Source organism: Balaenoptera physalus, assembly GCF_965194825.1.
Source record: "Balaenoptera physalus genome assembly, chromosome: 2".
Taxonomy (NCBI): Eukaryota; Metazoa; Chordata; class Mammalia; order Artiodactyla; family Balaenopteridae; genus Balaenoptera; species Balaenoptera physalus.
The window spans coordinates 116,158,437-116,173,239 of NC_138883.1; the positions used below are offsets into that span (position 1 = coordinate 116,158,437).

General features: G+C 36.7%; 1 protein-coding gene across 13 annotated transcripts in view; it reads right to left on the minus strand.

Moving 5' to 3' along the window:
- MYO9A (myosin IXA) overlaps positions 1-14,803 on the minus strand; it is a 285,101-nt gene that overhangs the window by 58,243 nt on the left and 212,055 nt on the right. For all 13 annotated transcript variants that reach the window (XM_082443570.1, XM_082443569.1, XM_082443573.1 and 10 more), the window contains 4 exons: positions 8,088-8,200; positions 4,731-4,873; positions 1,861-2,084; positions 1,250-1,366 (listed from right to left, as the gene is read on the minus strand). In XM_082443570.1, coding sequence (XP_082299696.1) covers positions 1,250-1,366; positions 1,861-2,084; positions 4,731-4,873; positions 8,088-8,200 — 597 coding nt within the window. The remainder of the gene's footprint in view (positions 1-1,249; positions 1,367-1,860; positions 2,085-4,730; positions 4,874-8,087; positions 8,201-14,803) is intronic.

Genomic DNA, 14,803 nt, shown 5'->3' on the forward strand with positions numbered 1-14,803 from the left:
GATTATTTGCATCCCTCTTAATTACCTATCCCCAGAAATGAACTTTGTTTAGATAGTTCCACTCTAAAACTGAAAAAGTGAATACCTGAATTCTTGCCTAGTGAAACATTAGGCAACCTTTACTTTGATTCATTTTTCCAAAGAAGAATGACATGCTTAGAATAACACCGTATTTCTTGCAAAGGAATCTACATGGAATTCCTTTTAACTTATTTAAATGAGGTGTGGAGTCTTCATGAGAAAGAAAAAAACATCATTTAAGTGACCAAAACGTATTATATACATTTAAAATGTATTTCTCTTTCACCTCCTCAGAATTAGAAGTTGAACCTCTTTGATCCAGGGTTAGAAAACCACTATTAAGCTCTAGTTCATAACGTTGGCTCTTCCTATGTGATACAAAGTATATTGGTCCCTAATCTAGAAAATAAAGGTATGAAGCATGACAAGCAGTTAGCAGGATTAGAAAAATATGGCCAACATTGTCTCTACCCAAACCTAGCCATTTGCCGTAGCCTGATTACTACTTTATTATGGTCTTGAAATTATTGCTAAGACTGCATGGTTCCTATTTTTAAAAGGCAAAAAAATCTTATACTGAGTAGAATATACATAGGAAAGTTCTCCTGATTTCTCTTTACACATTAAATTACAGGTTGAACAAAGAAAAACCAATTAAATACAAATTATTTTTTATAGAATAAATATGACAATTCAGAGATACTAATAAAGATTCTATAGATCAAAAGCATTATTTTATACTTTAGCACCAATAATAAATTTTCTAAACCATGACCAACATCATATGAAAGTATAGGTAAATCTGAAAGTGATACAAACTCATATATAGAAATCAGTGAACATAAACTGCTCTAATTCTACTGAATAAAAAAGTATAATTCCAACACAAATGAGAATTAGAAGCTGGAGCCAGAGCTAAAAGGATCATGAGAAGTCAAAATAGTAAAGAGCCACTGGGTGAAAAAGAATCATACCTAGAATATCTGAATTCAATATCTTAAGATGAAAATATACCTATAACAGGGGGAAAAAAAAAACTGCTCAGGGAAATTTGAGAATGCTATTAATCTGAGGTCAGTCAGTATATTTTTCCCTATCTATCCCTAAAACAAAAAGAAGACACTGGAGAAATCTCTAGTCGAACATGGCCCCTGTATTATTTTTTATGGCATTGTCAAATTTTTCATATGTTGAACTTCTGAATATCTCCTGACACAGTTTAACTTACCGCCAATGCAGATGAATAAAAGCTGAAGATATTCTGCCGAAATTCTTTCAGAGCTTTTTTAAATACAACATCCACTAGTGTGTCTTTCTTGCTGTCTTCATTATCTAGGTCATTCATCTGGGGACCACAGAAAGAGATTTTGTACACAGTCAACTAAATTGAAAAGAAGTGAATGCCACTCTGGACACATACTGTTTCTTCAACAATGACCGTCCTGAAAGGGCAAACTATCATGGGACCCAGATAAAAGCATGACCAGATAGCCAAAGTTTTATTACTACTAGATGATTTCTAAAGTCCCTTCTAACATTGTATGATTCCACAGTTCTGCTACCAAAAAGACAACTCAAAGTGTGCAATGACAAGCCTCACCTTCCCATACAGAATACAACATGACAGTTACGGTAAAACTGAAGTCAACAGTAAAGCCTAAAACTTTAAATCCTGTCTACGCAGTCTGACTCATACAAATCCTATTATTTGCACCTTTCTGGTAAAGAAACAGACACTCTAACTTACTGAAGCATATATACTTTAGGGGGCATATCCTGATATACAAGCATTTCACAGTCAAAGCCGCTCAGGGGCCTAACTGAGCAAGCAAAGTGTACCTTTTTCAGAAGAAATTCATCCATGCTTTTTAAATCACTGGCACTTGCTATGATCTGGACAGAGTCATTTTGCCAATGCATAGACTCCAAAGCCACGCTGCTGATCTTCACATTTCGCTTGCGCCTTGCCTTTGGAGAAGGCTCTTTGTTCTCTTTGAACTCCTTCCGGCAACTCCCAGGCAATTCTGGACTCAAAGGAGGTGTTGGCTGATTCTGAGATAATTCTATAAATCAAGATAGAGTGTCCAAAAAAAATTTCTTTTAGTAAAAATACTGAAATCTCTACATCCTTCTTTTTAAGTTCCTTTAGTAAGTCACTGAAGGAAACATGTAAATATCTGAAAAGTAAAGTAACATTAATGTTTAAGTTCAGGCAGTTAGGCAGTAAATCCAGACTGTACATTTGTACAGAAAATGTATTTAAGAATTATCACTTTTCAATGGGAAATGCTATCGTGTCTCCCAAAGAGATGAGGTCTGATACTGAAAATCTGGATGGAAGTGTCTTGTAGAACTGAAGCCTGGATCCCAAAGACCTCAGTCCCAAAGAAAAGAAAGAAGAGTACACAATCACACTAGCATGTTAAATGCTGACTATTAACCTAGTCATAGCTTTACTATATCTGTTTGAAAGAACATCCAGCTATATACAAATCCAATAAGCCAGTGAAATTTGATAATTATTATTATTTGTTTACTAGGGTCTAAAGCCATAAATGCTTCAGTGACAATATCTGGTGTTAGGCTGGCAACCTCTATTTAGGGAACCAGGTAACTCAACTGGTTCACTTCTGCCTGTGTCTCCTTGCTATTTAGGATTTTCACATATATTTCCCAAATAACTGTATGAATTTCTCAGATAATTCCTGGAATTAACTAGCTCTGTATATAATATTGGAAAACACAACAAATTTTCTCTGCAATTGTTTACACCAGAGAAATTGGGTTCCACGTAGTCCATTATAATCTAGAACTACACTGGATTTGCCAACGCCTACCTGGGGCTTGATGAGAAAGTTGGCCCCATTTCACATATGTTTTCCCCACATATTATTTACCTTACCTTCTGTCCAATGGTATATCTTCATTCCATCTAAAAGCTAATTCTGACAATAAAGGAAAAAAAATAGCCTCCTACTTGCTAAATGCCACCTTAGGCAGGAAGTGAAACAAACTTGAGATATGGCACCAGAATAAAAATTATAAAGATATAGGATATAAGTATATTCAAATTGGTGTCAACTAATATTAATTCCATTATATAACCTAGATATATAAGTATCTAATTATTTCATTTAGCAAAGTCAATATCGTTCTTTATACTAAAAGAAATAATAGTTACTAAAGAAACTGTCTATAATACAATTTCAGCATTAAAAACAAGGGCTACCTTAATAAATCTCTACCCAAAGATAAATAAAAAGGCTACAATCAAGTTTTATACATGTATCCTTATTAAGCAAACACACAATGAAGTCTGCTAATAATATATACTTCAACCAAAGAGCTTCCTAATTCCTTCTTGGAAATCAGCAGTGGAGACTATAACTGTGAAATATGAAAAATTTAGAATGACTACTGTAAACCAGATAAGATAAAACAAATGGATCCTCTTAGGAATTCCAAATTTTCCAAACTGAACCTGTAGTATTCACTTAATTTACTACTGGCTTTATCCATATCAGTTTGCAAAGTGATAGGAGCAAAGCCACAAGACAGAAAAACAGGGTTCTAATTAAATTTCTACCAGTTTTTCCTTTGACACACAGATGCCTCCGTTCTGGCTGATCCATTCCCCATGTGAAACTTGATCTTTCCTCCCTTTATCTTATCCTTTGTCCCTTTATTTTTATCTCATTCTAGATGTGAGAAGTTTTGTTTACTTATTTTAACTGGGCCTGTTCTATCTCTTCTTAGAGATAATAACTTTCTTCCTAGGGTCTCTTTCTATTTTATTCAATACTGATATTTCATCCACCCACCGGTATTTTACCCACTCATTACTACACATCCACCTCTGATGTATATCCCTGTTTAAGATAGCTGGCATCTTTACATGGTAATTAAAAGCGTTCATACATACTTGGGCAAAGGGCTTGGGAAGAATGGGCTAATCTTCTAATACTGGGACTACTGGAATCCTTAGAGAGTTAATAATTCTAGCATTTAGAAAGGCCATATCTCAACAGATGAACTAACTGTTGGGTATTTTCTAATGTGCTATGATTGATGCCCCGAAAGTTAAAATAACAGCTACCACTATAAAGTCCCAGGAACATATAGTAGGTACTTTAGCACAATGGTTATGAATACGGACTCTGGAGCTAGACTGTCTGAATTCAAATCTCAGCTCTGCCAATTGCTATACGTGTATAAGCAAATAACTCCCTGTGCCTCAGCTTTCTTATCTATAAACTGGGAATAATAATCATATCAACCTCAAAAAATTGTTGTGAGGATCAATGGAGTTAATACATACAATATGCTTAGTACAGTGCCTTGTATGTAGTAAGCACTCAAAAATTAGCTGCTGTCATTAATTTTTACTAGGAATATACATTTGTTAAGTGAATGAATGATGGCTAGATTTTTACACTTTAGAAAACTGAGGCTAATCGAAGATTCACAATTGTTCTTGAAGTTGTTGTTACTTCACTGTTTTGTGCCACACTTCCCTGAAACTTCTATTATAGGTAAAATTTAATTTTATAATTATCTATTAGTTAAGGAGGGACTTAACAATCTTGGTCCTATCTCATTAGAATATCTCACCAACAGGATTACCATTACAAATACTAGAGGGATAGTAAACTTTCAGAAAGAGTAAACAGAAATTATGAAGACAATCTCCACCCTTTGTCCATTTTTACCATCTGGAAACTGATGAGCTGGAATCATATCTGAGCCAGCAAAGAGTACCGAAACCTCCGAATGGGTGGCAGGTTTCACTCTGGTAGTCTTCTTCTCCCCTTGTTTCCCTTTGGCCCAGAATCTCATCTTAGCTCTCTGAGGTCTGTTTACAAAAAAACAAAAAAAAGTAACAATGGAAATTAGCATGTCCTATTGACAATATCTGTACGTCACTTTAAGTTATATGAACACCTTTCATTTGAATTAATTCATTTAACCTTCACAGTTAAGTTTAGTCATAGTTAATCTTCAATTGTACATTTAAACTTCATCTGGAAGGTAAATGATAGTTTCCTCATCTTGAATACAGAAATAATGAGACTCAGGGATGTTAACAAAAACCACCATTTATCTGAGTTGTTATCATGCTCCAGGTACAAGTGCTTATATAGAATTACCTTAATTAACTACAACAACAAGTTTACATTCAAACCATAACCGTTTTTCAGGTGAAAAACTGGTAGCTTAAACATTAGGTAACTTTCCCAAGGTTATACAGCCAGTGAGTAACGAAGCTGAGAATCACACCTACTATGCTCTATATTGTCTCATTCTTAGTGCTTATATACTCTCTCCCATCATATAAATCAAGGAAACATCCTGAGATAATAACAGTTCACATTTACTGACCATATAGTATATATCCTAACCTCGTACTAGGAGGCTTACTTGTACATTAATTTATTGGTTCCTTTTTTTTTTTGAGCATCTACTAGGAGCCAGGCACTATGCCTTACTTATGATGCCTTCTTTTCACAACTACCATGATAAATAGGTATTTTTATCCTAACTTTACATATGAGCAACCTGAGGCTCAGAGGGCTGATGGAGATGGAAGTTAAAATCAGGTCTGTCTGCTTTTGAAGCCCATGTTCTTTTATCCATGCTTCCTTCTTTTTCTAATAGCTTATTACTAATCCTATACATCCATATAGTATAAATGGAAATTGTTCTACAAGACTTATTACAAATGATAGCATTCTCCGGCCATTCTCATTTCTTTTCTGCTCCCTAGAGCAACCCTTTTGAATTTATTTAGCTGATTCTTTTAATATTTACCATACTTATATTGCTATCATATTTGTGACCACAAATAATAATTAAGCATATTCCAACTCCAGTTCTATACCCTCCACGAACACAGACATCCCCGCAACAGAATATCATAATTTTAGTTAGATCAATACACAGTATTTTCTTTTAGTAGTATTCACTAATTTTTTTACTCTGTAAATAATATTCACAACTGAGACATACAGTACCCTCCACAACCAATATTTTTCTAGAGTTAGTGTTTTGTTTTACATTTGCACACTTTCCTACACCCAATTCACCTCCAAGTGTCTCTCCATTTGCATCTCTCTCAACATGTTGAAACATAGTAGGTACACCATCAGTTCCATGTTCTTGAAGAAATCTTTCCCAGAGCCATCTAACCTGCTCTAATCTGGCATGGTTCCCTCAGTGATTGCTGTACAACCATCACTTGAAAAGCTACTTTCACCATCATAATGGAGATGTTTTTTGTCTCTACTGTTTTATGATGACGTGTCTCTTGGTATGGGTCTATTTTCATTCATTATGTTGGGCCCTCAGGGGGCCCTTTCAATCTATAGAAACTCAAGTCCTTCAGTTCCATGAAATTTATTTGAATTAATTTATTTTTACTTTGTCCTATCTTTCCAGAGCTCCTATCAGTGGGTCACTGGATGTCCTGAACTGCTCCTATAATTTTCCTATCTTTTCTTGTCTCTTCTATCCCTTTGTCTTTTGGCTCAACTTTCTGACAGATGTCCTCAACTTTCTCTCTAACTCTTCTGACTTCTTTATGCTATCACAGTTTCAATTTTCAAATACTCTTTTTTATTATGAATGTTTCCCTTTAAAGTATTCTGTTTGGTTTCATGAATGTAGTTATATTTATTTATGCAGAAGGTCTACTGATAGTTGTATTTGTCTGTCTTGAAGTTTTCCTTCCCCTGTATAGTTTATTGCTTCCAAGTCGTACTTTATCCATTAGTTTTAGATTCTTTCACTTCAGATGTCTCCTCAAATGTGTGGTGATCAAAAGTAGGGTATAAACAAGCTTCTTGGAAGGTCTAGTGTGCATTGGTGGGGCTTCCAAACTGTGGTCGTCCTTGTAGGGTTATCTGGCTGGTCCAATTTGTAGGGAGAGCCCCTGATAGCAATATCTTTAGGTCTTTCCATGAGGGTTGGATGGAAGTCCCAAAGACTCTTTGAATCATCTGCTTAGACAGTATGTGAAACGTGGAAGCTGAATACAGAAAAAAATCTGGGGGATCTTAACATTCAGTATGTAAACATTCATTAAATCCCCCTGTTCCAAATATGTACCCCAGTCCTCAACTGTATCTGGTTACCTCCAAGTGCAGAAATCTTCTGTTTTATCCTTTCCAGAAAATAAATCTCCTGTTTTCTGCTAGGATTGTGGAAGACCAGTCAGCCAGATGCTGCTTTCTCAGTTTTACCCAGTTGGTTTAGGATTCAACTTTCTCCTATCTACAAAGACATTTAAAATGTGTCTATCTACTTTTTGGATTCCACGTTTTTATTATTGCTGTCTCCTGTTGTTTTTGTCCTGTATAGGTTTTGTTATTTTAGGAGGATGTGGAAATTAAATGTATATAGTTAATCTGCTATCTCCACCTGTATGTTTTTTCTATGTTACATTTTGTTTCCCAAAATTTGATCTCCAGCATAATCTGCTCTAGATTTGGGTTACCTTGGATTATGCCTCTACAGTCATTGAGAAAGTGATCTTTAATAGGGTTATGAACCAGATAGATTTCAATGAGATATTCAAGTGTTCAGTGAGGGCCCAATTGCCTTATATAACACAGTAAGGGACAAAGACATATTCTTGATACATAAAAACTTCATATACTCTCCTAAAGAGAACAGAGTTAGTTCCTGAAAGTCTTTTCCAGTTCCATTTGTAAAACACTTAACTCAGGACAGAATTCAAGTCCAAAAGTGGAAAATATTTTCAATCTAATCTGGTCTAATCTCTTTTCTTTTACAACCAAAAATCCTAAGTCATATAATGAAGTAAAGACTTTGCCCAAATCACAGTGCTAAACATATAAAAAGACAAAGCTCATTATATATATCTGAATTATTTATGCTACTGTCACACAGTAGGTACTTAGTATTTGTTGAAAAATAAATTTCAAAACTTTCAAAATTGATAGCTATTCTATCAATTATGCTTTTAAAAAGATGCTCAGTATTTAACTATGGTCTATTAGTAAATAAAATTATATTACCCCTATTAACAGTCAGTGTATGCTTTATACCTTATATCTGAATCTGAAGCCTTCTGTCTCACTGCCAACTTCGTAATCTCTCCTTGAGACATGGTCTTATGAAGCTTTGCTTCTTCATCAACTGAGGAAAAACGCTGTGATGTCTGTAATAATTACATATGTAAAGACCTTAAAACCAAGTAATTATATCATAGCACTGTAATTAAAACTCAGGTTATAGAATTATTTGAGAATTACACCTATTAAGAACATTCAAAAATACATTCATATTACTCAGAGATGCATTAAAATAAAAAAACCTACTAAAAACTCCATTAACTTCATACAGTAATCTGAAGTAAAGAGAACTTGGGTCAATGAAAATGCTAAACAGGAACTACTAGCTCATGTTTTCCAACAATTTAACAAAGAATATCAAGTGGGGTGAAAGAAAAAAAAGAACATCAAGTGGAAAAGTAAGAAAAAAATCAAAACCATCTAAAGATAGAGACAAAAGATCCAGGACCTGATAAATCTAGAATACTAAGCATAGTTTTTCATACCTTCTTTTATTTGTCCCTAAAAAGATGATAATTATTTTTATGGCTAACTTGCTATTATAGATTCTTATATCCAGTTAAGGATTGAAAAGAGCTAGAACACAGGAAGATAAGAAAAACCAAAAGACCAAAGAATAAAATATCATTATACTCACTAATGGTCTAAATTATGAACAACTTACATAGCTATAAAACTGGGACCTGAATTTCAATTGATAACTCTTGCTCCATTTGTTTACAATGTGCCCCTTTAAAGACAATACCATTTGGAGGACAGAATTTCTTGTTACCTATTCAAGTCATTTTTCTAATATTTCATTTTTCTACACTTATAATCTTTTCTTTAACCTTTTGGTCTGCATGACTATGGCCTTATCAACAGAAATAGCAAATATCCTGAGCTGTTAAATTTAAAGAACAGACTTCTGCTTCTGGCCAAGATGGAGTAACAAGAACCTGTTCTATCCTCTTGCCTGAAACAACCAAAAACAAAAACAAAATAAAACAAAAACTTCGACAAAATAATATGAAACAGGGACTTCACTGGTGGCGCAGTGGTTAAGAATCCACCTGCTGACAACCGGCTACTGAGGGTCCTGTCTTCATCGGTGGGGTGACTCCAACAAAAGGCTAGAGGTGTGAACCCCAGCACCAGCAGAAGTGGAGACCAGCTGTGTGGCTGACAGGGTCTTCCTGCTCCAGCCGGGCATCAGGCCTGTGCCACTGAGGTGGGAAAGCCAAGTTCAGGACATTGATCGACCAGAGACCTCCCAGCTCCACGTAATATCAAATGGCAAAAGCTCTCCCAGAGACCTCCATCACAATGCTAAGACCCAGCTCCACTCAACAACCAGCAAGCTACAGTGCTGGACACCCTATGCCAAACAACGAGCAAGACAGGAACACAACTCCACCCATTAGCAGAAAGGCTGCCTAAAATCATAATAAGGTCGCAGACACCCCAGAACACACCACCAGACACGGTCCTGTCCACCAGAAAGACAAGATCCAGCCTCATCCACAAGAACACAGGCACCAGTTCCCTCCACCAGGAAGCCTACAAAACCCACTGAACCAACCTTAGCCACTGGGGGCAGACACCAAAAACAACAGGAACTACGAACCTGCAGCCAGCGAAAACGAGACCCCAAACACAGTAAGCAAAATGAGAAGACAGAGAAACACACAGCAGCTGAAGGAGCAAGGTAAAAACCCACGAGACCAAACAAATGAACAGGAAATAGGCAGTCTACCTGGAAAAGAATTCAGAGTAATAATAGTAAAGATGATCCAAAATCTTGGAAATAGAATGGAGAAAATACAAGAAACATTTAACAAGAACCTAAAAGAACTAAAGAGCAAACAAAAAATGATGAACAGCACAATAAATGAAATTAACAATTCTAGAGATGGAATCAATAGCAGAATAACTGAGGCAGAAGAATGGATAAGTGACCTGGAAGATAAAATAGTGGAAATAACTACTGCAGAGCAGAATAAAGAAAAAAGAATGAAAAGAATTGAGCACAGTCTTAGAGATCTCTGGGACAACATTAAACGCACCAACATTTGAATTATAGGGGTCCCAGAAGAAGAAGAGAAAAAGGGACTGAGAAAATATTTGAAGATATTATAGTTGAAAACTTCCCTAATATGGGAAAGGAAATAGTCAATCAAGTTCAGGAAGCACAGAGAGTCCCATACAGGATAAATCCAAGGAGAAACACTCCAAGACATATATTAATCAAAATATCAAAAATTAAACACAAAGAAAAACTATTAAAAGCAGCAAGGGAAAAACAACAAATAACATACAAGAAAACCCCGTAAGGTTAACAGCTGATCTTTCAGCAGAAACTCTGCAAGCCAGAAGGGAGCAACAGGACATATTTAAAGTGAGGAAAGGGAAAAACCTACAACCAAGATTACTCTACCCAGCAAGGATCTCATTCAGATTCAATGGAGAAATTAAAACCTTTATAGACAAGCAAAAGTTAAGAGAATTCAGCACTACCAAACCAGCTTTACAACAAATGCTAAAGGAACTTCTAGGCAGGAAACACAAGAGAAGGAAAAGACCTACAATAACAAACCCAAAACAATTAAGAAAATGGTAATAGGAACATACATATCGATAATTACCTTAAATGTAAATGGATTAAATGCTCCCATCAAAAGACACAGACTGGCTGAATGGATACAAAAACAAGACCCACATATATGCTGTCTACAAGAGACCCACTTCAGACCTAGGGACACATACAGACTGAAAGTGAGGGAATGGAAAAAGATATTCCATGCAAATGAAAATCAAAAGAAAGCTGGAGTAGCAATACTCATATCAGACAAAATAGACTTTAAAATAAAGACTATTACAAGAGACAAAGAAGGACACTACATAATGATCAAGGGATCAATCCAAGAAGAAGATATAACAATTGTCAATATTTTTGCACCCAACATAGGAGCACCTCAATACATAAGGCAAATGCTAACAGCCATAAAAGGAGAAATCGACAGTAACACAAACATAGTAGGGGACTTTAACACCCCACTTTCACCAAAGGACAGATCATCCAAAATGAATATAAGTAAGGAAACACAAGCTTTAAATGGTACGTTAAACAAGATGGACTTAATTGATATTTATAGGACATTCCATTCAAAACCAACAGAATACATGTTCTTCTCAAGTGCTGATGGAACATTCTCCAGGATAGATCATATCTTGGGTCATAAATCAAGCCTTGGTAAATTTGAGAAAATTGAAATCATATCAAGTACCTTTTGCAACCACAACGCTATGAGACTAGATATCAATTACAGGAAAAAAATCTGTGAAAAATACAAACACATGGAGGCTAAACAATACACTACTAAATAACCAAGAGATCACTGAAGAAATCAAAGAAGAAATCAAAAAATACCTAGAAACAGATGACAATGAAAACACAATGACCCATAACCTATGGGATGAGGAAAGGAACGAAGATGGCAGAGTAGAAGGACGTGCTCTCACTCCCTCGTGCGAGAACACCAGAATCACAACTACCTGCTGGACAATCATCGACAGGAAGACACTGGAACTCACCAAAAAAGATACCCCACATCCAAAGACAATAGAGAAGCCACAATGAGACGGCAGGAGGGGCACATTCACAGTAAAATCAAATCCCATAACTGCTGGGTGGGTGACTCACATACTGGAAAACACTTATACCACAGAAGTCCACCCACTGGAGAGAAGGTTCTGAACCCCACGTCAGGCTTCCCTACCTGGGGGTCCGGCAACGGGAGGAGGAATTCCTAGAGAATCAGGCTTTGAAGCCTAGTGGGAATTGATTGCAGGACTTCGACAGGACTGGGGGAAACAGAGACTCCACTCTTGGAGGGCACACACAAAGTAGTGTGCACATCGGGACCCAGGGGAAGGAGCAGTGACCGCAGGGGAGACTGAACCAGACCTACCTGCTAGTGTTGGAGGGTCTCCTGCATAGGCGGGGGTGGGGGCTGTGGCTCACTGAGGGGACAAGGACACTGACAGCAGAAGTTCTGGGAAGTACTCCTGGACGTGAGCCCTCCCAGAGTCTGTCATTAGCCCCACCAAAGAGCCCAGGTAGGCTCCAGTGTTGGGTTGCCTCAGGCCAAACAACCAACAGGGAGGGAACCCAGCCCCACCCATCAACAGTCAAGTGGATTAAAGTTTTACTGAGCTCTGCCCACCAGAGCAACAGTCAGCTCTACCCACTACCAGTCCCTCCCATCAAGCCTCTTAGATAGCCTCATCCACCAGAGGGCAGACAGAAGAAGCGAGAAGAACTACAACCCTGCAGCCTGTGGGACAAAAACCACATTCACAGAAAGATAGACAAGATGAAAAGGCAGAGGGCTATGTAACAGAGGAAGGAACAAGATAAAACCCCAGATAAACAACTAAATGAAGTGGAGATAGGCAACCTTCCAGAAAAAGAATTCAGAATAATGATAGTGAAGATGATCCAGGACCTCGGAAAAAGAATGGAGGCAAAGGTCAAGAAGATGTAAGAAATGTTTAACACAGAGCTAGAAGAATTAAAGAACAAACAAACAAAGATGAACAATACAATAACTGAAATGAAAACTACACTAGAAGGAATACAATAGCACAATAACTGAGGCAAAAGGACGGATAAGTGACCTGGAAGACAATGGTGGAATTCACTGCTGTGGAACAGGATAAAGAAAAAAGAATGAAAAGAAATGAAGACAGCCTAAGAGACCTCTGGGACAACATTAAACGCAACAACATTCGCATTACAGGGGTCCCAGAAAGAGACGAGAGAGAGAAAGGACCAGAGAAAATATCTGAAGAGATTATAGTGGAAAACTTCCCTAACATGGGAAAGGAAATAGCCACCCAAGTCCGGTAAGCGCGAGTCCCATACAGGATAAACCCAAGGAGAAACATGCCGAGAAACACAGTAATCAAATCGGCAAAAATTAAAGACACAGAAAAATTATTGAAAGCAGCAAGGGAAAAACGAAAAATAACATACAAGGGAACTCCCATAAGGTTAACAACTGAGTTCTCAGCAGAAACTCTACAAGCCAGAAGGGAGTAGCATGATATACTTAAAGTGATGAAAGGGAAGAAACTACAACCAAGATTACTCTACCTGGCAAGGATCTCATAGAGATTCGATGGGAGAAATCAAAAGCTTTACAGACAAGCAAAAGCTAAGAGAACTCAGCACCACCAAACCAGCTCTACAACAAATGCTAAAGGAACTTCTTTAAGTGGGAAACACAAGAGAAAAAAAGGATCTACAAAAACAAACCCAAAACAGTTAAGAAAATGGTAATAGGAACATACATATCGATAATTACCTTAAATGTGAATGGATTAAATGCTCCAACCAAAAGACACAGGCTTGCTGAATGGATACAAAAACAAGACCCATCTATATGCCGTCTACAAGAGACCCCTTTCAGACCTAGGGACACATACAGACTGAAAGTGAGGGGATGGAAAAAGATATTCCATGCAAATGGAAATCAAAAGAAAGCTGGAGTAGCTACACTCATATCAGATTAAATAGACATTAAAATAAAGACTGTTACAAGAGACAAGGAAGGACACTACATAATGATCAAGGGATCAATCCAAGAAGATATAACAATTATAAATATATATGCACCGAACATAGGAGCACCTCAATACATAAGGCAACTCCTAACAGCTATAAAAGAGGAAATCGACAGTAACACAATAATAGTGGAAGACTTTAACACCTCACTTACACCAATGGACAGGTCATCCAAAATGAAAATAAATAAGGAAACACAAGCTTTAAATGATACATTAAACAAGATGGACTTAATTGACATTTATAGGACATTCCATCCAAAAAGAAGAGAATACACATTCTTCTCACGTGCTCATGGAATATTCTCCAGGATAGATCATATCTTGGGTCACAAATCAAGCCTTGGTAAATTTAAGAAAATTGAAATCGTATCAAGTATCTTTTCTGACCACAACACTATGAGACTAGATATCAATTACAGGAAAAGATCTGTAAAAATTACAAGCACATGGAGGCTAAACAATACACTACTTAATAACCAAGTGATCACTGAAGAAATCAAAGAGGAAATCAAAAAATACCTAGAAACAATTGACAATGGAGACACGACGACCCAAAACCTATGGGATGCAGCAAAAGCAGATCTAAGCGGGAAGTTTATAGCAATACAATCTTACCTTAAGAAACAGGAAACATCTCAAGTAAACAACCTAACCTTTCACCTAAAGCAATTAGAGAAAGAAGAACAAAAAAACCCCAAATCTGGCAGAAGGAAAGAAATCATAAAGATCAGAGCAGAAATAAATGAAAAAGAAATGATAGCAAAGATCAATAAAACTAAAAGCTGGTTCTTTGAGAAGATAAACAAAATTGATAAACCATTAGCCAGACTATCAAGAAAACAAGGAAGAAGACTCAAATCAATAAAATTAGAAATGAAAAAGGAGAAGTAACAACTGACACTGCAGAAATTCAAAGGATCATGAGAGATTACTACAAGCAACTCTATGCCAATAAAACGGACAACCTGGAAGAAATGGACAAATCCTTAGAAATGCACAACCTGCCGAGACTGAACCAGGAAGAAATAGAAAATATGAACAGACCAATCACAAGCACTGAAATTGAAACTGTGACTAAG